Below are 27,626 nucleotides of genomic sequence, written 5' to 3'. Positions count from 1 at the left end.
AGTTGATGTGGTAAAGAATAATAGTACAAATGTTTCACAAGATAATATTGAAATGTGCAGGTAGGAGCCATTCCAATCTCTATCTGTACCATCATCAATGTCAAATTCTGTTCAAAGTGGGTGTCTGAAACTGCCGCCATGTTTTAAGTTCCCTATATTAACCACAGAAGCATTGTAACAACAAATGTGAACAATAGCGTGCATACGCTGAACGCTACAGGTAGTTCAGCGTCTTGGACATGCGTATTCCGAACCCGCTATTCCACTCAGTCCGCTAAACTAAAACTGTCCATTAAGATTAAGCATTGGCTGCAGACAAGGTGTCTACCAGCGTTTGCATCTGAACTAAAGCTCAGCCCTCCCCGATAAAAGCCTTGGAATGGAGGTACGGACGGATTGCCAGTGAGAAGGCGACCCTTGCCTGCAATCTTCAGCCACCGAGTCATGCTGCACAGTCGCCTGCTCAGCCAGCTCTTTCTTGAGATCAGCAATCTGGCACTGTGCATCCTCGAGGCGTCCAAGAAGTTCTATAGTTGAGCCTCGCTCCGCCTACGAAAACAAATGAACAAAGCAGGAGACAATGCAATTCAATTCAATTCACAGACACCTCAATGGTTCAGCTGTGCAGAACACAAAGTGAATCACACTTACAATATTACGAAGGACAGTCCAAGAATCGTTTGCCACTGTTTTTGCAAAGAATAATTCCGAAACAAATTAGATTGTGCCACTGATCAAAGAAGCCGGTCATTTGTGCTAACAGCTAAGTGGCTATATGGGCTAGAATATTGAAAAGGAACAAAAACGTGAACAAAAGCATTGACATACATCCTAGAAAATAACTGCAACAGCGGTATTTGCAAAGAATTGGCCATGGAACAAGTGCTCACATGCCAAGCTGTTGACTCTTGAGCAGAAAGAAGTAATCAAGCAGACCATATAAATGCACACTATTTCAGCACTCAGCTTCATGATGAAACAAATATGTTCAAACTGAGCTGCCTAAACGACTACTGTATTCAAGGCATCTTGTGGCGCTTGTGCAGACAAGTTCAGTATCGTCAAAATGTCTCATATTGCTTAATCTGTTTTTCCATGCTAATAGCGAGTACTTTCTGGATAGTACTCTCTTAATTCAGTTGCCAATGAAACAATGCTCAGGAGAGCACTATTCAGGTGATGATAAAATCTCACCATATGGACACTAATTTATTTGCAAAATAAAAGCAAAAAAAATGAAGACCTTTCCAGAAAGTGTTAATGTAAGAGTCCCGCCTACACAATCCACTCTTGTATCGGCCACACGACTTCAGGTGGAAACATACCAAAAATGCAAGCTATAAACTTCATAGGCAACGTTTTCAGTTTACTGCAAAGACAGTTAAGAAACTAAATATGCAACAGGCAGCAGTGGTAAGTGTTGCAGAACAGGAAACATCAAAAACCTCTAATTAAGAGCAACCTCCACTTACAATATCGACGATGCTTGCAGACAAAAAAAAAAATGAGGCTAATAAAAAAAAAATGCAGCCTATAGATGGCTTGCCATGTGGTCACTGAAACAGCCAGGTTGGAGCACCAACATGGCAGGATGCGAACTCTTTATGTCACGTTTGTGTTATCAGTACCTCGTATGCTGGCTCCTTCGTCATTCAAGCACAGAGGCTGAATAACGTTCCACCGACGTAGCTATCACACTGAAGAAGGTTAATCGCCACGTGATTGTGCTGCCTTGATGTCATCTAAGCCGCCATATTGGAGCCATGTTGTGCGTCCACGACGTTTATACTTGCAACTATAGGCAAATGACAAAGTTCTACAGTGCACTAGACTGGAAAATCCAAGCTGTTTATGACATTTGGATAATGCAAAGAGCTATGAAAAAACTCTAGGCATAATCACCTTGCGGTACATCTCAAGCCGAGTGATCTCGCAGGCGTTCTCGACACGAATGGCCATCTCCTGGTCAGAACGGTCACGCTGTGTGCGAAGCGACCTCTCCAAGTCTTTCACCATCTCCTTATAGTCGTTGACTTCAGCTTCGTTTGCAGCAGCCATCTTCTGTGCCCAGCTACAAGATAATCGTGCACTTTAACACGAAATGCTACCGATTTGCTGCAACAGTTAGTACAAGCATAGTCCCTCAATACTTTTTACTGGTCACGAAACTTCCCATCACTCTACGGGAGAGCTTTGTGCGTCGCCAACTTTGACTGCGGGGCGGCGCCACCAGTGTTAGGGGGGCATTCGTGGCACTCGTCGAAGCAGTGAGCAAGGCGACGGCGTGGTCAGTTTGTTTTTGTGCGTCGTGCTGTATCACGTGTGTGCGGTGCTTTCTGCGAGTCTTATCGTATTAAAATGTGACAAATAGTTAGCGGCAGCGTGGCGAACGATGCAGAAGACGTCCTGCATGCCACACGGTCGCTCCGGCGAACAAGGTTCTCGTCGAGGCCAGCGCGGCGAAGGCGTGCTGCGTTTGCTTTGTTTGCGTCATTTATCGCGTGTGTGCAGTGCTGTGTGTGCCTGTGACCATTTTCGTATGCAACAAACAGTTAGTGGAAGCTGCACGAACGATGACAAATACATGCTGTGTGCCGCACTGTCGCTTCGGCTATAGAAGAACCACTGAAAAAGTATTGTTGTTTGTGTTCCCCAGCGACCCTGAAAGTCGTGAGCAGTGGAAGCGGGCAATACCACGTAAAGAAACGGGCACATTCTCGTTCAGTTCACAAACGTTCGAGTATGCGAAAAACATTTCTATAACGAGAACATTATTCGTGAAGATGAATGCATTATAAAAGGCACAGTTGTTAGGTTGCTGCGCAAAAGAGCGAAGCTGAGGGCCGGCGCTATACCTCGATTTTGAAGGTCTCCCGGCTCATTTGTCCAAAAAGAAGCCGGCACCTCGGCAGTTGCCACACAGGCAGCCGGTAAAGCGTAGTCTGGAGTCTTCGGAGGATTCCAGTGGGGAAAATGCTGCGCAGAGGATCCGCGTAGAAGGCTCCCACGAATTGGATCCAGTAAAGGAGGGTAAATATTGCAGTTTTACGCGGCTTGCTCTTCTGTGTTCTTCGGCACGCTGATTATAACGCAAGTTGAGCAAACTTGATGGATTTCGTAAACCTTTGTGTTTTTCCCCTTATTGTGCAGAAAGTATGCCGACGGTAAACAAGGCTGAGGACAAAGCTTGCCAACAGAGGAGGCTGTCTGCAGCGCTTCGAAACTGCAGAAAGTTAAAATACAGCTCTGCCGTGCACAGCAGCAACTTGACTGCCAGATGAAGCTGGCAAAAGGAACGCTGCACGAAAAAAGACTCACCTGCATGAGAATTTTACTGTCTGCGTGCTGTTTACATGATAGTGTTCTATGCCTAGTTTCCGTATCCTCTAAAATATATCTGCTGAACTTAAACCTTACTCTATAGTTTAATACTTTCACAGCTGTTTGTGCTGCGAAGTTCTTCACTGTTTGCCTTCAGTTTCTGTTTTCAAATAAAATGCTTATAGCCAGCAATTTACTGTTTGTTATGAATATATAGAATAGATGAAGCCCACTGGCTTTCACCTTTTAATAAGGTGCTGAAAGGATTGAATATTCCTGTAGATCAAACAGCTGCACAAGACCCCTGTTCAATTTTCGTCCAAGTGAAAGAAGCTGCTGTAGAGCATGGCTGGGAAAATACATTATACGATCGCTTGGCACTTCGCAGAGTGCGAGGGCCCTTAGACATTTTGCAAGAAAAAAGAAAAAAAAACTACCTCATGTGGCTCTTCAATGTGCCTGTAAATTTAAGTACACATGTTTTTGCGCCTCATCTCCCTGGAATGCGACCGCTTCACCAAGCATGCTTAGCAGCACACCTTAGCTGCTTAGCCACCGAGGCGTGTAAAAGAGCGTTATCAGGGTTTTCGCTCGTATTATTACAATATTGTTGCGATATTCACTTCAGAGTTTTGTATGTGCAGTCTGCCCGAGACAGAACTTAGCGACGCATGGGCAATCTACAATTTTTTTCCCTCTAACGTGGTATTTCCTACGCCGAGCGTCGGTGGCACACGGAAATGCACCCTAAAGTAACGTTTAACGGTCATGTATATTCAGAGGAATTTAAGAAGTATCATCGCGTAAGTTGCGCGTGCCAGTACATTTTTCGGTGAAGAGGCGGGATTCTCGCCCGTCGTACGTACGGCTGTGTACTGGCAATGTTGGTTGCGGGTCTTCAGCTGACGTCGGCTACAGCCTCGAGGAAAAAAAAAATGTCAAAAAGGCATGACCAAGCAGTTTTTGCTGAATCAGCGTGCAAGGTGTGGCTGCACGCCGATGTCGCCACAAACGAAAGGAATAGAACACTGCTGCAACCGAACAGACATTTATGGCCGCTCCGCGCAGGTATGAGTACGCTGCCTATACGCGATGGGTGATCAGTATTTTATAAAAACCAACGGAAATATGTCCGTGAAGCCACCAGAACGAGTCTTCGCCACGGCAACCTCTTGATGCACCAAAAACACCGTTTAAGTGGCCGCGATGAAAGCCCCCTTGTCTGCAGTAATGCCCCCTGGCGGGGGGCTCTGTCCCTATACCAAACTTGGCCCGAAGTTTCATGACCAGTAAAAAGTATTGAGAGACTATGGTACAAGCCTTCAGAATGCAAAGCCTACCAGTGCAATTGACATGGACACTTCCAAGTCCGCCTGAACAAGTACCGCAACCAGTGCATTGGAATGTTTTTTTCCAATGTTGATCATTCTCGATGAGGAACCCACAGAATACTTTCGATAAATAGGTGATCATTTTATACCGGCAGCGCTCCGCGTCTGAGAGTACATGTCGACCATATGGCTACTGCTTCAGGCATGACATGCTGTTAATGATCTCTTCATGCAAACTAAGTATCAAACGTACAGAACATGTTTTAACAGCGGAGCTGTTTACACCAGCCGCCCGGCATAATTGAAGACAGAAAACCATCATCATCATCATCAGAACCGGGTACCGATTTGTCCGGTGCACAGTTCTGATAACTCTGATAGGTGAAGAACAAGTACCCAGAGAGAGAGAGAAAAAAACTTCTTGGCGAAAAAAAATTAAGGGCTAGCATCGTAACCACTCTGTTATCCAGGCACGCTAGCAAAGCATAATATTAGAGCATTGTATAGTATGGTGTAGCAAGGGGGTGGGAAAGGGAAGTGAGGAGGAGGGAGAACGAGTACAGAGACAGACAAAAAGATAAAGAGCAAGAAAGACACAAAAGAGAAAGAATGAAAGAGAGGGAGAAAAATAAAAATAAACAAGGAACTGCCCGGCTCCGCTGTTCCTTCAGAGCAACAGTGTGGCAGAATGGCCTTTGATATACCATTCGCAAAGCTAAGCCCAAATGCTTTTAGAGTTTCGCAGCCAGAACAAGTGATGCCTTCTGTGCACATCTCAGCAGCAATGTATAAAAATTCATTCAAGTGAACACCGACTGGTCATGAAACAATGCGGGAATGCGCACTGCACATTCATTACAGAATGTAGTTTCAACAGCCAAATATAGTCCCTTGTCAGCAACAAGAGCACACTTGAACAAGCAGACAAGTGGCTCTCTGCATGTGGAATTTCAAGATCAATGCCCACACACATTACAAACTGCATTTTCAAGGTGTGCATTATGACAAGGCCTCACATAACTGCCATGACGGTCTCTCACTGCTCACAGACTGCTGATATGAGTGTATAGTGTGTGATGACTTCGATCAACCCAAAATGAAATGCTAATTTCCTTCTCCAAGTCAACAAATTATGTGTTAAAGGGACCGACAACCGACTTTTCTCGACCAAGTTTTTTACGACGCGACAGGAAGCTCACCCTTCGTAGCGTTTGTAGCTGCAGTGGTTTATCCAAAAAGCACGTAGTTATTTTATAAGCAGTATTTTTCGATCTGAAAGGCTCCAAACACGCATGGAGGCTTGCTCCAGCAACGCTGAGAATTGATAGCGATGCCGCTAGCCCTTGTGAAAGCTGTCGTTCTGCTTTCGCAGGAGTTACTGTAACTATGCTTAACCACCTTTATTTTGAGCTTTCCAACCATTTTGAAAATAGCAAGCTGTTACAATGAGACGTGTGGCTTTATACACATTCCCGGTATTTGTACAGCGTTGTGTGCACCTGCGCCCAAGGTTGCCTGCACCTGTGTCATGGATGGCTTGTCCCGGTGTAGTTACTCTCTCGATGCATGAGCCAAGCCAAGTAATCGAAAACGTAACTGTGCATATGCACGGCCGCACCGAGTAGCAGCGCGCGTCATTTCTGAGACGTAGTGTAAACTATGTCGCTCCAAAATCTTAGCGACCTGGAAACTGCATGCACGGTTCCATGAGCACGCTGAAAAGATGCTCAAGACGCGCTGACAAGCATGGGATCATTACGTCACATGAAGGCAGTGCCACTTTAATGCATACTACTAACGCAGGCCTATATGTACATTATTATGGAGTAATACCTTTTAATATAAAGAAACGAAAAATATTTCAATACTAACAAAAGAAATCGTCGACCGCGTACAGCAATCACGGTCACGTGGCCGTCTTCATCGGATCATTCATGTTTTTGCCGCCAGAGGCGCCACAGCTCATTTTTCGCGACTTTCAACTAAGAAAAAAAATATAAATCCATCTCTCACGAAAAAAACAGGGTTGGTTTGAGTCAGTGCAATGGACAATCTTTACATCAGTGGAGTCAACTCATTTCATATTCTGGGCAGTTGTCTGTCCCTTTAACGGAAGGATGGGATCATGTTGCATTCACTGTAACCGCTTGTGGAACCTTTAAAACACATTGCTGAAGCCAGTTTGGGAATCCTTTAGAGTATCATAAATCTGAAGTTTACGCACTTTGCATACACATAACAGACTCCAGGTCACCTGAAGCAAAATTGGCTGCAGAGTGCTCGCTAATGTGTAGACTGCATTAATGGGGATAACACATGGCGGCCGCTTCTGCGCAACATGTAAGAGAAGCCATTATTGAGAATACCTCAACATACTCTGCAGATAAGTTCGTGCTTGTACATTAACAGCTTTTAAGCACATGAAATGAAACATACCCAACTTAAATCAATATTATGAGAACTAACAGACAATAATGCCAAGGGAAGTATAGGAGGTGTTATTTGTAGTAAATTGGATATAAAGGTGAACAAAGTAAAGTGGACCTTCTAATAACGCGTCTGATGCTCTACCAATGAGCTACGGCGGCGGTCATCCTCCCGTCCCCTTTTTGGGGTATATATGACCGTTTAAACCTAGGAGTGTAAGTCAGCGCCGATCGCAGCCATGGCAGCGAGTGTGAACACTTTTCTGCCTGTTGGCGTCACGTACACATGACGCCTGTTCCATAAGTAATATAGCACAGTCAAACTCTCTGCTCTCTTTACCACCCCTCTAAAATTCGTATCGCATCGCCTTGATCATGCACATAATGTTTTTATTCTCGACTGTAAGACTGTTATCCATTTAGAAGCAATTTCATCCTAAAACTTTTAGAGAATGGAAATAGCTGCCTCGCAATATTGTTGGAACAGTATCCTGGATCCGTGCCACTTTATACATTGCATGACAAACCTCATTGCTCCTGAATTAAGTAGCTAACCTTACGTTCGTATTCACTATTTTTATTGTGACAAAGCAGTAATAAAGGTAGTATTAATAGTGCAAATATAACAATTTATTTGCATTCTGTTTATGTGCTACGCATGCATTTATATTTAGATAATGTTGCATTGCTGATGTGCCTAGCCCCCTCTGTATTGAATTCAGGAGACTGCCTTGCACATGTGGGATATGAGTGCCTGTAATTATCAAGCACCAATATGTGCAAAAGCAACTGCACCTAAAGAAATCTAAGAGCTTGGAACAAATGCAGCATCCTAGAAAAACCGTGCATGCAAGAATATATACAGGGTCTGTCCGTAAGTAAGGAGCTGGGTCTTGTAAGTAAAATTTATGAATTTGATTGGTACATATTTATTTCCTTTAAATATTTCCTCGGGCATCAATACACCATTTCCAACATGATTCTCACGCTGCAAAGGCTTCCTGAAAGGACGCTACCGAGACCACTATCTGAGACTGACAGCCAGTTAGATGGCGGGAACACTGCCAAAACTGACCTTTCCAACTTCTTGCAAGCTCTAGGAACTCGAAACAGTCCTGTGGGGCTCACATTTGGGCTCGTGCAGCCATGGTATAGCCCTGATGCGAGTCCAGCAGACTTCTTCCCGTTCCCAACGCTCAAGAAAAGCCTGAAAGGCCACCACTGAAACAGTGTTCCCGCCATCCAGCTGGCTGTCACAGTCTCCGATAATAGTCTTGGTAGCGGACTTTCAGGAGGCCTTCACAGCGTGGCAATCGTGTTGGAAGCGGTGTATAAACTAGCAAGGAAACTATATTTTGAAGAAATTAATTATGTGCGAATATGATCGATAAGCTTTTTGACCAGACGCAGTTCGTTACTTCACGGATCGACCCTGTAGCTCAGCCGATTGTTGTTGCTAGGACTGTGTAGCATCAATGGCTGAAACGATAAGAAGCTGCAGCACAATGAATTAAATGAATACACACGCGAGTTGGCTTCGGGTGTCCTTGAGTTCGCGTTCAAGTGCATCCAGGTCACGCTGTTGTGCCTCGATAGTCTCGAACAGCTCTTCTGCTGCGTCTGCATCCAAGGCTCCGGCTTCAACGTCTTCCGCTGGAATCGGTGAAAGTGCAGAGGCACAAAACCCTCCACCGCACGGCTCCAACGCTCGCTCAGCCGACGAACTGCCTCTTTGCAGCGAGTGTGCCGCAGTTCCAGCTGCTGTGGCACAACTTCAATGGCAACAGCCGAGAACTTCAATGCGTTCAGCGACTCCTCCAGCATGGACATGGCTGGGCAGATGTTGACAATCAGAGATACTTGACCGCCAGTTGTGAAGTAGGCTTGCATCACCTACGTAAACCCAGAGAAGAAAAACAGCCTATCCTATATAACTGGCTAGTATAGTACATAATGAATGAAACAAAATGGATGTGAAGCATCTCATGAAAGTAACACTAAAGTGAAACATGAAATCACTTTAGTATCTCTGTAGGAAAATAGTAGCGCAAAACAACACAAGAACCAACAAAGAACACGGGACTGGCACTAACTAGAGAAGGTGATGTTTGGCGATGGTCCTTGTGTCGTTTTGCACTACAATTTTCCTACAGAAGTCATGAACCAACTAGCCCAAGAAAACGTTTTGCTTAGGCTTGTGCGAATATTTGAGCATTTCGAATATTCGAACGAATATTACAGTATTCGAATTCGCTTCGAAACAAATTTAAATTTTAGGAAATTTCGAAGTATTCGAAATGAACGAATAGACACATATAAACCGCATGTAACCCCCTGTAAAGGTGGTTTCACAGCAGTGGTGTGCTATACCGTGAATACACCTTTCCAGGAGAAATCCGCACTGCCGCAAAGCCCCGCTTCAAGATTAAATGAACATACAGTAAAACCTCGTTAATTCAAAGTCACTGGCACTGTGAAAAATCTAATTGAGCGGGTTTTTGAATTAACCAAACATACAAAAAGCGGGATGCAAGGAACCTTCAATTACTGGAAGTAATCAGAGGTGGTCGTTTGCTGTGACTGCTAGTTTGCGGCTACAACGGTTATGTCTTCCAGCAATGCCTGGTCCGAATTTTGCCGCTAAACCGAGGAAACGGCGGGCCTCGCTGCTGCCAGCGCAAGAAAAAAAAACGTCATAGTTTCGGCGCAACGGCGAAGCAATGAATGCGATGGCAACAAATTGAAAAGTAACGCGAAGAACGGAAAGCAGCTCGAAATTTCCAGCGCGTCGCTCAAGCGCAAAGGACGCACGAAAAGAACACACACAGGACGAGCGCAAACTATCATGCGTCGCAGCTCGACACTTGAAGCACACTGCTCAAACATAAAGCATGACGCACGAAACGAATGAACTGGTGCACACAGACGAGCGCGAACTGTCACAATTGTTGCTTATTTCTGTTTGAACAGTGCGCTCCTTTCGCAAACGCGGCCGCTGCAGCGAGCAAAGTGACCTTCGTACGCTCTGCGACTTCAGCGCTGACATCGGGGGAAAGCACAACACATACAACCCCCTGCATCGCCTCATGGTCCCCTTTAGCGGGAGATGGCGCGATTTTTTTTTCCTTGCGCTGGCAGCAGCGAGGCTGGGATGCTTCACTTGTCACTCATTAGTATCGCTACATTGCATTGCCTTGTGGCTCCTAAGGGCCATCGTTTCTGCAGATTTGCGGCTAAATCGGGATTGGGGAATTGGTACATGGCACCCAAAGTTTTCGAATTAAGCGAGCTGGTACTGACCGGCGCTTCAAATTATCTAATTAAATTTACATTGCAAAATACGGGGCCGCAGAAATCCTAATATGTGCGATTTCGAAATAACCCGAGTTTGAATTAACGAAGTTTTACTGTATTAGCCTCACATCGATTCATCATTTTTTAAGTTTAGAAGCTTGTTATACAGGCCTATATGCTCTAAGTATAGTAAATTTTAAAACGTAACATATTTTACAGGTTATCACTTGCATTCTACTGAAAGTCAAATCCTGCTACTACTCAAAGTTGCTTCCACTTCCTTTTGAACCAAAAAGAATGGCATATGCATATGCCTTGTTTCAACTTTAAAAATATTGCACTGGTTAGTTGGGTCATGACAGATATGCTCATTTTTCTTTATAATATGTGATATAAACCATTCGAATTCGCTTCGACCAAATCACTATTCGCTTCGAATTCGCTTCGGACCTAAAATTTACTATTTGCACAAGCCTAGTTTGGTAGACAGAAGTTCTTGGAGAACTCTATTGTTGCCGTGCAATAGTGCCAGCATCCCGCAAATAGCAACTATAGTGTGCAGCATATGTTGCCGCACTCTGACGATCCGCCGTTGTGTTGAATGTCTCCCCACTGAGCACAAACACATTAAAGAACCATTATAATAAAGCACGATCGATGTAGCACTGCAAATTGCAAATCAAAACATGCAGCACTTGTGCACATTTACTAGTAATGCATAAGCACATTTACTAGTAATGCATAAAAGTGTTGGGGTGGTGTAGGAGCCCTTTAAAGGAGCACTGACACCAAAATTTTGCATCTTGTTTTTTTCTGTTGCGATAAGTAGTTAACGACCCAATTATCACGGCGGAAAAGCTCGTTTGCTCGAGCACGCGATCGTTAATTATTTGGAGACTGCTTTAAAGCACCCAGTCGCAGTTTCGGTTTCAGAGAGCGCCGAGGGAGGCGGGACCCACAGCGGTGGCCATGAAAACATAGCTGGCTGCGTGAGCACAGAAAACCGCGTGCACATGAGCACCGCGTCGACAACTCTTTTCAACGAAGGCTTCCTGGGTGCTGCTACAATGCCCTCTGAGGCGTTGTAAATATGCGTGACCCCCCCCAAGATGCACTGCCGAGGCGAGGACACCGGCCGTGCAAGTCTCCCCTTCTTTCCGTTGAAAAGGGTCTGCTGGAAGAGAGCGCCCGGAACAATCGTGGCAGCCAACACAGCTCATGACGCAGGTGGTGGTTGGTTGTTTACAAGAACACCAAAAGCTTGTTTCGTGTGCCGTGGCGCAACTCGCACTTTAAACGCGATTTTAAATATGTTCTAGGCTATATTATCCGCTGATATTTCATAGATGATGCATGTGTGTCCCCCCAAATCCATCCCACCGGTTATCTCGCCTTTGAAATTTTGTGTCGTGCTCCTTTAAAGGAATACTGAACAAAATTTCCGCCGCCGAGATTTTCAGCCAAATTGAAAGATTGGGTGCAAAAAATTGAGACAACCTTCATTTCAGGAATAAACTAGCAGAAAATAATGAATTTAAAGAGTTTTTCACAAACTGCCGGGTCTAGCGGCCACGCCGTAACTAGAGAGGGTGATGTTTGGCGACATTTTATGCACTGGAAACGGGTATGCCAATAACGTCAGTCATCGCCCACGTCTCTCCCGCTCAGCTCCTAGAACCACCACGAATGGCACTGGCAGTGAACAATGCTCCCGGCTGGGGTACAGCCCACGAATGGGGAGACCCACCTCAGTGCCTTTGTGGAAGGGGGACAGAGAGATCTTTGGTATTCACGAGGTCGCAGCGTAGTGACAGACAAAAGAACCAGTGATGTATACACAACCGAACTGCGCGTGCCGGGCTTGTGCATCGAGCATGTGCCACCAATCTTTATTTTTCTCTTCTTCGGCAAGTGGGCCGAAGGCGCAGGCATTTGTTATGGCTGGGCTTCAAGAATGCCATACGACGCTTCCTCCTAGTTTTTCCTCCATGGGTATCACCGTGCTTAATATAGAGGCATGCGTGGTTTGTTTTGCTAGAATATTTTCCATGTCTCTGATATTGAGACTGATCAGCTGACGCACTTCCAGGAAGACATTTCGGCCGCAGTTGTAGCCACGATGCCTTCGACCGCTGACAATAATGCCGCCATTTTGTTGGCTTCCTTAACACAGGTGGTCAACCTCAGCTTGGAGAAACCACGGTTAGTGGGATAAGTGCCGTTAGGCTTTCCGTCTAACTGGGTAGTACCTACGGTTTGCAGGAACTGAGGCTCGTCGTAACCGAGGTTAGCGTGCCCGTGTAACTAGGGTTTTAGTGGTTCACTTTAGCGTCGAGGGGTGCTGACACTAATTTTTGAAGGGGAGTTTACTCTCCCATTCAAATCTTCTGTATACAGAGACTGTTCCAAGCAAGCGTGGAGCTCAGTCAATGCTGATAAGATATATTTTGCTTTTAAAATCAATTTTCATATGACACATCTAGAGACATCGACACTAGCATGTCGTCGGACTGCAGTACGTAATTCTGGTGACTTCATGCAGCAGCATGGCTAGCTGCAATGACGTCAGGTAACAAAATTTTCAAAATGGCTGCTTGTGTGTTACCAAAAAACATTCAAAATGGCCACTTGTGCATCACCAACAGGGCCACGGAGCGGAATGGCCATAGAAACATCCCAATATCTTGTGTGAGCACATGACGAGAGGCTCATACTGTGTTGAGGAGTCAGGATATAACAGGAACCAAAAGCAGTGTTTAAAAATATACTGCAATTTTCAGGGTTTACTCGCACTTAGCAGTACATTTCCCTTTGCATGACCATGATCTCGTGATATGCTTTCCCCTACACCACGCACAATCCTATGCCAGAATAAAACCCAACTTGCATACATATATGCACAAGAAAAGCCTAGTTTTAAGAGCACTATGAAAAAGTAACTTGTAGGAGCATGTTATGTTGCAGGAGACTTAAAAAAAAAAACTTTTCAAAATTGCACACCGTCAACACTGCTCGACTGTTGGCATTTATACACGAACTTTTCACAAGTTGACAAATACTAAAAATATGTTAGAATGTTCCATTATATTCCAATGTAGTTGCTGCAGGTCCATATGCTTCGCATAAGCCTTTGATTTTGACTGTGCAAAGAGAAAAAGCAATGCCACAGACTTAACACTGGTCGTTACTTCCCCAAAATCCCCCCAAAACACGACACAAGTAGCTCTGAGAGCAAAAACTGACAAAGTTGCTTGATGTCAAACAGTGCATCACTGAAGTAATGGAGGACAAAACCTGGGTTACATTGTACCAGACCTACTATGCAACTGTACCTTTGTCAACTTGCTTTCTCTGAAGGGCACACAAGCATTCTTTGACGAGTCCTTCTTGTTACGTAGGCTTTCCAGGCAGCGGCTGAGAACCATGAGAGAGGTGTTGATGCGGCCAGCTTCGCGAAGCCGCGACCCATCGGTGCCAGCTTTGGACGGCCTCTCCGAACCTGCCAGGTCGCAGAGCATCAATGTGTTGACGTGCCAGTTTTGGCTGCCGTTGCGGCTGTCCACAGTGGAACTTACGAGCCGCACAGTGAAGACACAGTGGCTGCGGCTCGAGCTGCGGTTCAGCTGCGTCTCAGCGAAGCTCTGGTTGTTGCGCGCCAGGCAGAGCAGTCGATGAGCTTCATCGGCCGAGTGCACAGGCACTTCAACGAGCCCCCGCACAAATGAACGTTTGGCCCGGTCTTCACCAAGCTTCAGAATGGTGCGCCGCTGGCCGCCTGTTTTCTTCGAAGCTGCCTCAAGCGATGGGAGCAGCAGATCGTAGATGCCCTCATTGTAGATTTCGTAGAACGAGAGCCACAGCAACGCCTATAGACAAAACAGTGCAATGCAACCATTACATAAAGCAATTGACATAGCAAACACCTATTATAGTGGTTCCAACAAGAAAGCTTTTGAATCTCACGTATGTGGCAGTGGCATCTTTTTCAATTTTGGACACACTTGATGCCAAGATCACATCCAGGATTTCATTGTACTTTCACTAAATTGTGTCCTCTTTGTATAGCAATGTTACTACGATTTATTTGATGTCTGCATGCTTTCAAAAGAATTTCTTTTCTGTAAAATGATAATGTTGCCAAACACTGAGCACACATTGTCAAAAAGTGAAGTCTTGAAAAACATAGCATGCCAAGTCCGAAGCAAATCCATCTTCACTGAGCTGCCATTTTATCAAGCCATCACTCATGAAGACAGCGCATTAATTATTAGGCCATTTTAGAAGTGCAATTCACCACTCTAAATTAGCATATTCCCTAAACGGCACCCCACCAGATCTCGCAAAAAATCTGTTATGCAATGAAAGTTGAGAGGCACTGTGGCAGAGGAGGATTGTACCATAGCAAATAAAAGAATAGGCTTGAGAAATGGCGTGGTTAAAGGCCAACTCCAGCGATTTTTTGACCATGTCAAAGTAATGGTGCTTCTGCATTCCCAAGACTCTCCTGTCATGAGCCCGAAAGTAGAAATACTCTGCAAAGTGGACAATAATTTTAAATAAGCAAAAAGGTGCAACACCGGAACCGAAACCCAAGCAAGCAGTACTACAGTAAAAGCTCGTTAATTCGACACCCGTTAATTCGGAAATTCTGATAATTCGGACGGCTATATTGGTCCCGGCCAAAGTGCATGTTAATTTATGGGAGCAAACCTTCATTAATTCGTCAGAATTGGGCTCTGCACCACTTAATTCGGTAAAATGCTGACTGCTGCCGCTACACAAAAGTGTGGTAAAGCAGCGCTGGCACCACTGGAGCGAAACCGAAACCTGAGTGACATCGCCATCGTCATCAACTAGTGGGGGGCGATCGCAGTGTCACCAAACGTCAGAGTCTTCTTTCTTTGCTCCACTTAAGGAGGCTAAAAAAAATTGCTGGAATGGCGATTATTGCGCCAAGAGTGAAGCCATTGCCACCACAAAGATGGCGCTGCGCCCGCCATCTTAGTTGGGCACGATAACCATCAGCGTTTCGTGAAAGAACGCGCGTTTTCCCCACATGCCAGACTAGTTTAATATGGCAACTTTTACGGGTCAGATGCTGCTCCAAGTGTGTCTCTGTGTTACTAGTTTTCGTAAATAAGCCTCAAAGTCATGGCAAATTTATTGGAGATAAATCGCCAATATTCCTCTCAACGGGTTACTTTTGTCAGCAACAACGATCTTTTATTTTAAATTAACGTAGTAATTACACTAACAGATCAATGCCATCCCATCTCTCAGTAGGCACCACTAGAAAAGAGCATGTTTCCGAGCTCTTTGGTGGGCAAAAGTTGGCTTCACGTTTGCTGGCAAGGCACCGCGATACCTTCCACTCCAGAAATTTTTTTTTTAACCTCCTTGTCTCCACTGCGCCTCCGCCCCCGACGCCATTTTCCCTTGTGTTGTGTCGGCACAGTCTCTTCTTGCGGAATTCTCTTTTTCCCCGTTGTGACCGTGTTTACATGTGAAGCCTGAGCATGCAGCAGTAGCTGACGATGGCATCGACGAGGTGTCAGCCGAGTCCACCGACGATGACTGCCCGACCTTCGATGCTGTCCTTCCCACAGATATGACCCTTCAGGATACATCGCGATTGATGATTGTGTCGCCACAACTGGTCTCCTGCCCGTTTTGTTCAAATGGGTTTGGAACATCCAATCTTTTATTACACACAGTTCTTATTCCAGATTATTCTAATACATAAATATGCAGTGAAGCATATTACTAACGGCATTAGTGATCAAAACTGTTTGCCACGCTGTTTCAAGAATGCAAAAGGCCTCCAAGTCTAATAGGAGTGTTCCACAAAAAGGCGTGGTTGAAAAACTAATAAAAGTTTAATGTGTACAACGAGGCCTTTAAGAAACAAATTTGCAAGTTACCATTTTATTATCCAAGACGCACCGAATTCTTATATACATGCTTCAGTTAGGCATATTTTATATTTGGAATGATCTAAGCAGCTCGATATATCTGGGAATGACTGTAAATGCTGTCTGTGTTTGCAAGTGCTGCACTTTTCTTTTGGCTTACATTCGAAGCAAGCTTATTTTCTGTTATCAGACTTCAGGGAGTCTGCTTATGGTGGATCCAGACGACGGGCCAAGCCACTCTTGTGGCCCGCGGCCTCGCCGTCACGTGACCCCCCACTTCCGGTTGGGGGAGTCCGTAGTTGGGCCGCGGATCGGGAGGGCCAACAATGCCAAAAACATTTTCACGAACCGTCCGTCCCCCCCCCGCCTGCGGGCCGCGTGCTCGGAGGGGGTGTTGTCAACAAGACAGGTTTTTTTTTCTTCTTTTTTCGGTAGCCGAGTGCGCCGGCGGCTCTTCGAATACGCAGTTTGTCTTTCGAGACGTGCACACAGCATCGTTTGCAGTTGGAACTGCAATCGTCCGGGCTTTATTCCTCCAGTTTTGGACTGCACGTGTGTATGGTGCAAGCGGACGGGCCACTCGTGTTCTTACTGTCACGTGACTCAGCCGCCCGCGGGTCGGTCCATCGTCTGGATACACCTTTAGAATCGGGTCAGCCTGCATTCAAGCAAATATAATACCGAGACCCCCGCAGTATAACGTACCTGTGCTTTGTCATCATAGCTGTAGTCACTGCTGCGCGATAGGAAGAGCGATCCGTCGCTTTCACTTGCAGGCAGATGGAAAGTGCTGAAATCTGCAGCACTGCGGGCTCCCTTCTCACCCAACAATTTGCTTTTCTGCAAGAGTGCAGAGGCCTCCTCTTCTGCGTTGAGCAGGACAACGTCGTCAAAACAGTCGGGGCGCACTGGTGCCCCCTCGCACACCTGAGTGTAGAGAAGTATAATGCAGCAGGGATTTAGAATGTCACATACCAATTAAGGGACCAATGGGGCATTTGTCTCTTCGGGACAGTAGTGGAGAGCTACAGATTCTGACCAGCCGAGAGTATTTGCAGCCAGCATTTATAAATGACTTAAGAGGCTGGATTCTACAGAGGAAGTTTCTTTAGTGCACTATTGGCATGGATGAACTAAAACAACAGCCCTGCAGCTGCAGTAATGGGCAATTCAAGTTGCAATGATCATGGTGATATGCAGGGTCTTAAGGCACAAGGGCCAAGTGGTGGTACTATGAAGTAGCAGATGGGATAAGTGACGAAAAGCAAGTTTCGTGTAGCTGTAATAGAAACCTTGAAAGCTGACGTGACGAGACTGGTAATTTTATGCTCAGCCTGCTCTGGTGGCTGCCAACTAAGGCTAGTAGGACAAGAGTCATAGGCTGTGGTAAAAGAAGGGATGCTGCAGGGAGCAAATGTCTCAACAAGTCTTTGACAAGTCAAAAACATCAACATTACTTGCCTGACAAACCATTTTCATGGTACCCATTTTCTTTCGTGTAATAGCAGTAAGAATATCTAATCATGGAGTGGCTACACTAGAAAGGTTCAATCCGCCGAGCTGATGAAGTACATGCACCATGCTGAAAACAGTGGTAGGCGACCGCTATAGTGGTTTGCGTTTGTAAACTGCAGTTTTCTGTGCACGTTTGCATGCCACATGCATGCACCATGGTTCGACGCGATACTAGTTGCCCCGAAAGCAGCACTGCTCCTCAGTATCGGCCCCTTTTAATTCATAATAAGCACAGATAAGCACGAATTGTGGTGTGCCTAAACAACAGCAGACTACATAAGGCAATCCAAACGACTCATTCAGGCAGTATCAAGGTGAAAAGAAAACTAGATTCTGTCACTACAATTCACAGCCTTTCCACCAGTGTCACGAAATAAAATCTGGCCGGTGGTCAGTCCCTTTAAGCCTTCATACCTCGAGATCCTCTCTAGTGTAAGGTAGAGTGCCGAGTAGAGACTTAAAGTGAGCGATTGCTAACCTGAGGCCCAAGCACCCTGAACAGTCTGTCGAGTGTGCGAGGCACAACTCCTGGTGCTGCAGGAGGGCCCTGCATTGTGTAAGTTTTGCCTCCATTAGTTGGGCCATATGCAAAGAGCAGCACATTGGCTCCGTTGATGAAGGCATCCACAGGATCCTGCACTGCCTCCTGAAACAGCTGCTCCTGGCTGCTGCCCTCTGGAAACACCTGGCCACATGGAGAGAATGAGAACTTAATGAGTGCCTGTGCAAGACTGCATGCAGGGTTCATAGCGACTTTTGAAAAAAAAAAATCAAGGGTTTTTAAGGACTTCCAAGCTCCTAATGAAGAATACACGTGCACGCACGCACGCACGCACACGCACACACACACACACACCACACACACACACACGCACACTTGCTCCAGCTTTCTTTCCCTCCAACTTTTCATCCATTTCTGCAAGCTCCAGAGTGTCTTGTCATTTTTCTTAAGCCGTTGCTTGCACAGGGGTGCAACAGCTGAAATAGGATTTGGAGCAATTTTTGGAGCAGCAAAATGTTGCTTTTGGAGCACAAGAATCCAAATTTGGAGCAGGTTACGAAAAAAAAAACCTGAATTTTTTAGCCCGCAATCCCAAATTTGGAGCAGCATAATAAAGAAGGCTTACTTTTAGAAAAGAAAACAAAAATATGTAAAAACCATCCAACATCAGCTAATTCGTGCACAGTGCACATGAACATTACTATTTCAATAGAAGCAGTGTGTTTAGCCACCCCACAGTGCGAACAATGACTAAGTCCACATTAGCATTTTCAGGACCTGTCAAATAATTCGACAGGCACTATAAATGCTAATGTGGACCTGCGAACCTGGCAACCTGAAAATTTGGGAGATTCGTAAAGCAGTAGCAAGTGGGGGCAGCGAAAAAAGAAAACTGGCATACGCTTTTGTCTATTGTTTCTCAAGGCCGTAGAAACGCCATACACAGCAGCTCTAAATGATTGCCAATAATTTTTTAGATGTCAGCGGTCATACTAGTACTCGTAATTACATGGCGCGTGCACAAATGAGTAATTAAGGAACAAAATGTGCTGTGTCCCTCACAGCTATAGTACTAATAGCCCCTTCTAAATCTCAGTATGCTTTTCCACAGGAAACCAGTGTACTGCGGCAAAAGTGGCTTAAAAAGCGTTCTGCACGCAATAAAACAAGCATCAGGAAATTTGAGAACTACTGTCCTTTTCTATTGCGATAGCAACTATATGGACACTCTCGACGAGTTTTGCCATCATCTCTCCTATAAAGTCCAAATTGATAACATATCCCTGTGCATAGTATGTTCTACCACGGTAAAAGCGCGCAAGTGCGGGCGACGAACGCGGCTGAAGCAGATATAAAACGAGCCAGCCCATCTCCGTCGCTCTGAGGGCGCATGCGATAACACCACTCCGCTCGGGAAGCCTGCCATCGAAGCATAGAGGAAACGCTCCACCCGTCTTGAACGAGCATGAAAAGACGCGAGGGGGGCGGCGAGGGCGCTGTCGCTCGAGCAGCAACTTTGAACTTTGTTTCTAAGGGCGCGGTTGCGAGCTGGCGGCGGGCGCGCGCTATCTCGGCAGCCATCAGCGGGCGGCTCGTATATCCTCCTACGTGCTGCGCTCTCAATGCAAAGACGTGCACTGTGCAGAAAGAGCATCTTTCCCTGGAGCGGCCGTATTCTCTAGCACCAACATTTTGTAGAGTTATGCGAGATCGGATACAAAAGAGTTTGCTGCCAGCCTCACTTCGTATAACATTACAATTTGTTGCTATTGCGTTCATTGCTTCGTCCTTGCGGTGAAACAGACTTTCTTTTCTTTCGCGGGGAGGGGGGTTAGGGTCTGCACGTCTGTATTGGATGACGATGCCCACAGTGCAGATGACCAACGCGGCCTCCATTTCTCGCTCAAATTTGCGCAACTGAGAAAATTTTAAGCTGGTCGGGCATTTTGGCGCAGCGTGGCCCAATTTTAACATTTAACGGTTTTGGCGCAGCTTAAGGCAAAAATAAGGAATTGTATCAAATTGGCGCAATTGGCGCAGCTGTTGCATCCCTGCTTGTGGCTTTTGTCTACTCAGTATATAGTTGTCAGAGCAATTTATGTCAGAGTGAAAGCTCAATGTATGACAACTTCTAAAACGGCAATATTATCAACAGCAGTGCCCTACTTACCGAGAAATTAAGCAATGTAGCACATGATGAGTGCCACGAGTGGGACATTTTCGAAGTGATCCCGATGACGTATGAGAATATGCCTACAATAAATCACTAGTAATCAAACTAGCAGCAATAAAAAATAACCTTCCGTGCATCAAAAGACGTAATAAAATGCTGTTTGTTCGTTTCCGTTTGATTCATGAAAAAAAGAACCTCTGTGGCGTTGCCATGGGAACGACGCGCGTAGTTCAAAGGTTCCATTTTCGCCGAACTGCGCTTCGCCCGGCGCCCTGCTTCGCTCACGCGGTCGCGTCTCAGTAGTAGTTTCGGGATCGCGTACTTCCGCGCGTGTTTTGCGCGCTCGTGAAAGTCGCAGGTCCACCACAGCTTCATCTCCCAACACCGCACTGCTGGTTTCCTAGCTGCTTTCGGGCTCGGGAGAGTCGCTGCCGAGGCTGCTATCGTAGTACGCAACGACGCCGGCAATACGAGCCCTCAGCAGCATACCGCATTCATCGGGGCTCAAGTCGCTGAATTGGAGCCCAGCGTCACGAGCCAATGTCTCATTGTCAAGTTCTCCGTCCACATCCATTGTGGCGATTGCGGCAAGCTTCGATGGCTTCAATGGCCATTGTTGCTGCTGTGGGTCCTGCTACTTTCGCTCTGCTGCTACTAGTGTCGGCGGCCGCGCAGTAAAGGCGGGCAACGTTGGGCACGGCAGCAGTGACGTATGGAAGTCCGATTTCAGCGGGTAATTTGAAGTGCGCTAACGCGATGCGGACCACTAAAACGTGATTTTATTTCAAATAAGCATTTCCTTGGCATAAGGGTAGCACTACGAGGTTTCTGGACCGCTATTTCAACAATCAACGTCGACTTAATATTTTCCTTTAGTGTCCCTTTAATTCCAACCTCTTCTTTGTCTTGATATCATGTATGCCATCGACGCAGCTTTTCTTTAACACCATTGTCTGATCAGTAACTTTTTTTTATGACCCGTGCAAGTTAGATAGCGTTAGTGTGCAATTGAAACAGATCTATGCAACCCCTTTGTTATTCGAACGTTTTAGACGTCACCATCAAGATGAGGCATTGTTGGTTCCAGTACAGCAGCAGGTGTAGCCAGATGGAGGGCAGGGAGGAGGTATCAACCCCAGCTTTAGAATTTTTTCAACTTAATTGAGTGTGTGTGTGTATGTGTGTGTGTGTGGTGTATATATAGATATAATTCTTCCTAATATGACAAAAACACAGGAAAGAAACACAAACATAACACAGGCAGCACTTCTAACTTACTTTGTGTCTAGTAAACAGTTTTGACCTGTGCGGAATCAGGAAAAGGTCAACACTAAAGAAGATTCACAAAACACATGGGGTGCAACAGATGTGCATCTTCTCTTGAGTCTTCCTTTTCCGAGAGAACAGACTTTTGGGCTAGTTGGTTTGTTACATCTTTACATTCACGTCGTCTCCTCTTCCTTGGTCCCTGCATTTTTAGTGCTATGGCTTCATTGAATGTCTTTTCCCAACTTTGCGCAGTTCACAGTCGTTTACTAGAATGCACGAACTTTAGTGGCAATTATGCCATATAGCAGTAAAATATGTTAAGTATTAAAATTCTGTTAAAAAAAAATGACCGAAATGCAGAAGTGTGGTTTCTCAGTGGCACAGATTCCCCTAACAAGGTGGTTTCACAGTGCAGCAGTGAAACTATCTTTTAGGCTGGTTACACGCAGCAGAATATGTCAATGGCCAAGCGAATTCGACATCCGCAATATGAGATCGAAATTCAGATCGTCATATCGGCATACAAGGACCACTACGAACCCTGGCAGGGAAATTTTAAGTGCTGTTTGAATGGTTTTTGAGAATACCCAATAGAACAATGAAACTGACGAGGTGTGGACTCGCGCTCAGTTTTAAATTTTATTTTGAAGAACAATAATTTTTATATAATCAAAATAAAGCAAATATGTATCAAAATAAATTGCCACCAGGGCAAGACTCTTGTCCCGCCTTCAGATTTTTCTGGATTTACACCACCGCCTCTGACCAGAATAGTTTGAATTTGTGTCCAAGTTCCCAGACTTGAAAAATTGCAACTGGCGAACTGTATCACTCAAAATTAGCAACTTCATGAACATGTTACTTTATAATATACAAAATGATATTGTGCATTGTGCAGATACTGGCTGTGAAACCCACCTTTGTAAAGCTAAATCGCTTTTGATGTTTGTGTTCCAGAGTAGCTGTGGTGGACTCCACAGTTTTGTCATCAAGAGGCTGAAATGCCGGGTCTGTGAACGGCCGGCCCCCGACTCGAGGCCTGATGCGCAGGTAAACCTTCAGTGCCGAACCTGAAAACAAAAGTTTCCACTATATGCAAAAATTCAGAGTACACTGTGTTTGCCCTGACAACAATGTCTTTCCCGAAATAAATTATAAGCCTCTTTAATATGGATGTACATTCTGAACCAGTTCTCGCACAGTACTTCACAAGTTCATATTGTGCAAGTGCAGTGCGTTACCTGCATGCCTCGTGACACTATCGAAAATAGAGGAAGAAAGCCAGAAATGAGCCGAAATTTCCTGTGGGCGATTAAAGGGGCACTGACACCAAAATTTTGCATCTAGTTTTTTCTGTTGCGATAAGTAGTTAACGACCCACTTATCACGGCTGGAAAGCTCGTTTGCTCGAGCGTGCAACCATTAATTATTTGGAGACTGTTTTATAGTGCCCAGTTGCAGTTTTGGTTTCAGAGAGCGCCGAGGGAGGCAGGACCCAGAGTGGTGGCTGTGTAAGCATAGCTGGCTACGTGAGCACACAAAACCGCATGCACATGAGCACCACATCGACAACTCTTTTCAACGAAGGCTTCCTGGTGCTGCTACAATGCTCTCTGAGGCGTTGTAAATATGCGTGACCCCCCCCCAAGATGCACTGCCGAGGAGGCGGCGAGGACATCAGCCTTTGTACTCCCGTGCAAGACTCCCCTTCTTTCCATTGAAAAGGTCAGCTAGGAGTCAGTGGGAGAGAGCGCCCGCAACAATCGTGGCAGCCAACACAAACTCGTGACGCAGGTGGCCGTTGGTTGTTTACTCGGACACCGAAGGCGCGTTTCGCGTGGAGTAGGGCGACGCGCTCTTTAAACGCGATTTTAAATATGTTCTAGGCATTATTATCCGTTGATATTTCGTAGATAATGCGTGTGTGTCCATATAAATCCATCACACGGGTTATCTCGCCTTCGAAATTTTGTCAGTGCTCCTTTAAGAGTGGTAAATCCATATGTAACAAAGGAGAGAGTATGGACCCTTGTTAAGTTGCATCTTACAAGTGGTAACAAAAGGCTTGCAGTGGATGCTATTTGGCCAAAAATGTGTCCCACGAGAAAGACTTACAAAGTAAAAGCAAGTTAGTGCACTAGAACAATTTAGCAATGTACCTGGACAATGATATAAGCATCAAGTGCTGCTCCCTCATTCTGGTTAAATGTACTGTTAAAAGCAAAATGGGCAATGTTGAACTCCACCAAACAAAAAATAAATAAAGAAAGAAAGAAAGAAAGAAAGAAAGAACGAAAGCAGCTTCTGTGGCTTCGAGCCAAAAGCACTGCCTGAATGTGCCTACATATAATCAAATTAAAGAGTGGAACAAAAGGTGGTCATTGCTGTTGTAGCGGCCATGAGATGGCATGCACCTCGACAGAAATGAGAACCAGTCCACCAGTGGCGAGAGGACGAGTAAAACAGGAGGGAAATAAACCCGACAGTTTGGGACTTGCTGCGAATTCAGCTGCCTCCCCGCGTGCACGCGTCCGAACACTGATTTGTCAGAATGAAGTCAGTGCTGCACCGCCTGAATTGAAATAAAGAATGTAGCCAAGTCGAAGAGACCACATTCAAGTGATGCTTGGTTCAATACAAAATAGGCAGTAGCCCAAAATTGAAGACTGGCATGCGATGCATAGCAGACTAGTTAACTCTAACGAGTGCCAATCAACCTGATGCAACCATTTAGTAGGCATGCACAATAGACCTTTTAAAGGGACCCTGAAACGGTTTTTTGAAGTTTTGTCAGCGTTTAGGCAGGGGCATCCCCAAATCATTCGCACCAGAAATTAAGCGACGCACTGTCTACCAAGGCCGCTACGGAATTTATATCTATACCCTCCTCCTCACCACTGCCTTGCAACTTCAACTCACAGACCCTGACATCGCCGGCAATCGCAGCGCTCTCATGAGCACACTCGACGGTTGAGCTTCACCCAGTCATGGTCTCAGATATTGTGCGCCGACGGGTTGCGCGCAATCTCTGAGGCCCAACAAAGATTAAGTTCGTGGAGTGGTTGATATCTACTCCGACAGGTGCCACCACACTACCAGCAGATCTTATTTTATTCTCCTGTACAGCGACAATCTGCAAAAGCATGCGGACAAACAAAAATAATTCGAGAACGATCACCGATAAGCGTAAACTCGGGCAATGTGGTTGTGTTCAGGGGTGAAGTTACAGCCACAAAAACGTGGATCGTGGCGTTGAACGGATAGCGAGAGTGCGACGCTCATTGCAGCGATGAGCTGAAGGAATTCCGCTCGCCAGATGGCTCACGAACATTGCACGATGTCGCAGCTTTACAAGTCACCAATTGCTAGAAACTGCTAGATATGTGGCACACAACACGGCTAGGGAAATTAATTATGTCCAAGAAAAGAAACCTCGAGATAAACACTGTCGCTCAGCTCACGTCAACACGGAGTACGTTGTAACACAGACAGACGATGCTCGCTGCCCACAGGAGGTTCAGTGACGTGTGTACTGGACATATCCAATCAGATCAGCCGCCTGTGTGACGTCGCGCTTCCAATACGACGCGCACTGGAAGTGGGCGGTTTGAAAACGCGTTTGGCTGAGCCGCTGTGATCGGTGGCGATTTGCAGCTTCAAAGCCTTGTAATAAATTACACAGTTTATGCACAGAGCTTAAATCGGTCTGTAAATGATCCTTAGGACATGCTCTACCGGCTCAATGTGTTCGTACAAAATTGTCGAAACTGTTTCAGGGTCCCTTTAGGCAGTACTTGCTCCCATTGTGCCTTAACCACCAGAATTCTGGGCACTTTGGCATCCTGTTCCACTTTCACATTGCAGCCACAGAAAGAAAGTAACCCTGCCAAAGGCAGCAATTTTATACATCAGTTCAACGTCAAACGTCCTACACAAGTGTTCAAATACCGACATCACAAGCACAACTCTCTTTACACCAGATTGTAAATTTGTTTGGTTGCTTTTGTGCGCCTGGTAGGTTGCATTTACCTAACCCAAACAAAATCTATGGTTCTTGAGCTTAATTTCATTAAAGGGCAAAGGCATCAAATTCCACTTAAGCTGAATTAATAATAAATGGCTCAAAGCTTGCACTAAGCCACGCAACGCCCGATACACAGCAAAGCTCATCGGTCTCATGCTTATTTATTGTATCTAGGCAGAACTTGGCTGTAGAGAGGTTGAGCTTTGTTTGAACTTCGCTGTAGCGAAGTTGTAGAAAGTTTGGTCTCCAGCTTTGCCTTATCGTCCTCGGTTCTCCACTCGCAGGACTCTTCTTTGAAAGGGACCGAGATGCTCCGATGATGGTGGCGCCGGCGCCACCGGTAGAGGCACGGGCTTGCTCCGCTTCTCTGTAGGCTGGATCTTGCTGCAGGGAACACACATGAGCAGCATGAGCAGCATGTGCCACGTTTGTGCTTCCTGTATTCGGGATCTTGTTGCCACTGCAGCCTCTTCTGTTCCGTTGGTGTTATACTCCGGAGCTTCTCGGCGCTGCCGCTGACGTTCGTGCATAGCGGCAAGCATCGTTTCTCGGAATGCGGCTTCTTCCTCGGGAGTGAGATTTATCTTCGGGCGACCCGTGGCTGCGTATGGTTAGGCGGGAGTTGCTTCGCAGCCATTGTTGGGCTTCCATTTTTAGTGGACCAGTGGCGAGTAGTGGGATTTAACTAATTTTTGTGCACATACCTGTTTATGATGACAGTATTGTGATACGAGATACAAGGAATGATTTCTAAACAGCTTCGCTGTTAATAAATGGATATTACGCTAAGGTAAAGTAAGCTTGACAAAGCTGCAGGGTCAGGTGATCATGTAATTTTCTTAGCCTTATAACAGTGCCCAAATCTCAACATGTGCACCTGGTATTTAGCAGCTACGACATAGGTCCCAGCGCATCACTTTTAGTGTGCCACGGACAGATGCATGTGGCAACCAATCTAGGAGGTCACTTAAAGAAGGTGTGTACAACTTGAGTTGTGCAAGCTGAGTGGTAATTTAAACATTTCTTTCTTTCAGCAATATGCCTACATTTGCAAGCCCTTTGCGATATGCCCACATGTTCTTGAAAATCTTGTGCAGAGGCTGTTCTGTCATCTGCACCATTTGAATCTATAATGCAAGTGGAGGGGAAGATGTAGACATAGAAAACTAAATACATCTTTAAAAACCCAGCACAATGACGAGGCTTCATAACCTCGATCCAGGTGAGATATAGGCTAGAACACTTTCTTGGGGTCAAGCATGGTTTATGCATAGAAAGCGAAGTTCTAAAGACCTAAAGTGCATTAGCCAATGTTGCACAACAGATTTTCAATTGAACATAACTATAGTCAGGTACAACTCAAGAAAGCAGGACAGCCCCTCCCCCACCAATGACCATGGCAAAGCAGCAGATTGCCTCCACAATTAAAGAAAATGTCCGGGCCCCAGCCCCCCCCAGCCCCGAAATATTTTTTTGCCATGGCACACAGAGCACAAATGACACTTTACCTAATCTGCCTGCCCAGCCCGCACTTCAGATCAAGGGGTTCCGTTGAACCCCAACTCCCCCCGAAAAAAAAAGTTTCTGGCTACGCCCCTGACTGACACTAATTGTTATGCTTTGAACGAGGTAAGCAGACCAAGGCGCACCGAAGCTCGTACAACTGAACTTTCGGAAGCAAAAATGAAGACTCACTTGCAGCGAGGTTGTCATCCAACTGCTTACAAATCGTCTCCACTGGTGGCAGATCCGTGCTCGCGGCAGACTGCGCAGACTCTGCCGAATCCTTGTATTGTCTCGCATGTCTTTCCATGTCGTGCGAGCGTGTACAAGCTGCAAGGTAGAATTTCAAGTACGTC

The 27,626-nt window shown here is 45.7% G+C and overlaps 1 protein-coding gene across 1 annotated transcript; it reads right to left on the bottom strand.

Moving 5' to 3' along the window:
- Window positions 1-407: 407 nt before the first annotated feature.
- Window positions 408-27,626, bottom strand: LOC119376745 (kinesin-like protein KIF20B). Its single transcript, XM_037646480.2, has 8 exons — window positions 27,463-27,626; window positions 22,662-22,813; window positions 18,278-18,484; window positions 16,990-17,211; window positions 13,705-14,238; window positions 8,605-8,971; window positions 1,903-2,071; window positions 408-549 (listed from the first exon to the last, which is right to left on the bottom strand). Exons 1-7 carry the CDS (start codon window positions 27,578-27,580, stop codon window positions 2,010-2,012), a joined length of 1,662 nt encoding a protein of 553 aa, XP_037502408.2. The 5' UTR covers window positions 27,581-27,626; the 3' UTR covers window positions 408-549; window positions 1,903-2,009.

Source organism: Rhipicephalus sanguineus, unplaced genomic scaffold (assembly GCF_013339695.2).
Source record: "Rhipicephalus sanguineus isolate Rsan-2018 unplaced genomic scaffold, BIME_Rsan_1.4 Seq216, whole genome shotgun sequence".
NCBI lineage: Eukaryota > Metazoa > Arthropoda > Arachnida > Ixodida > Ixodidae > Rhipicephalus > Rhipicephalus sanguineus.
This window is presented reverse-complemented; position numbering and strand designations above follow the sequence as displayed.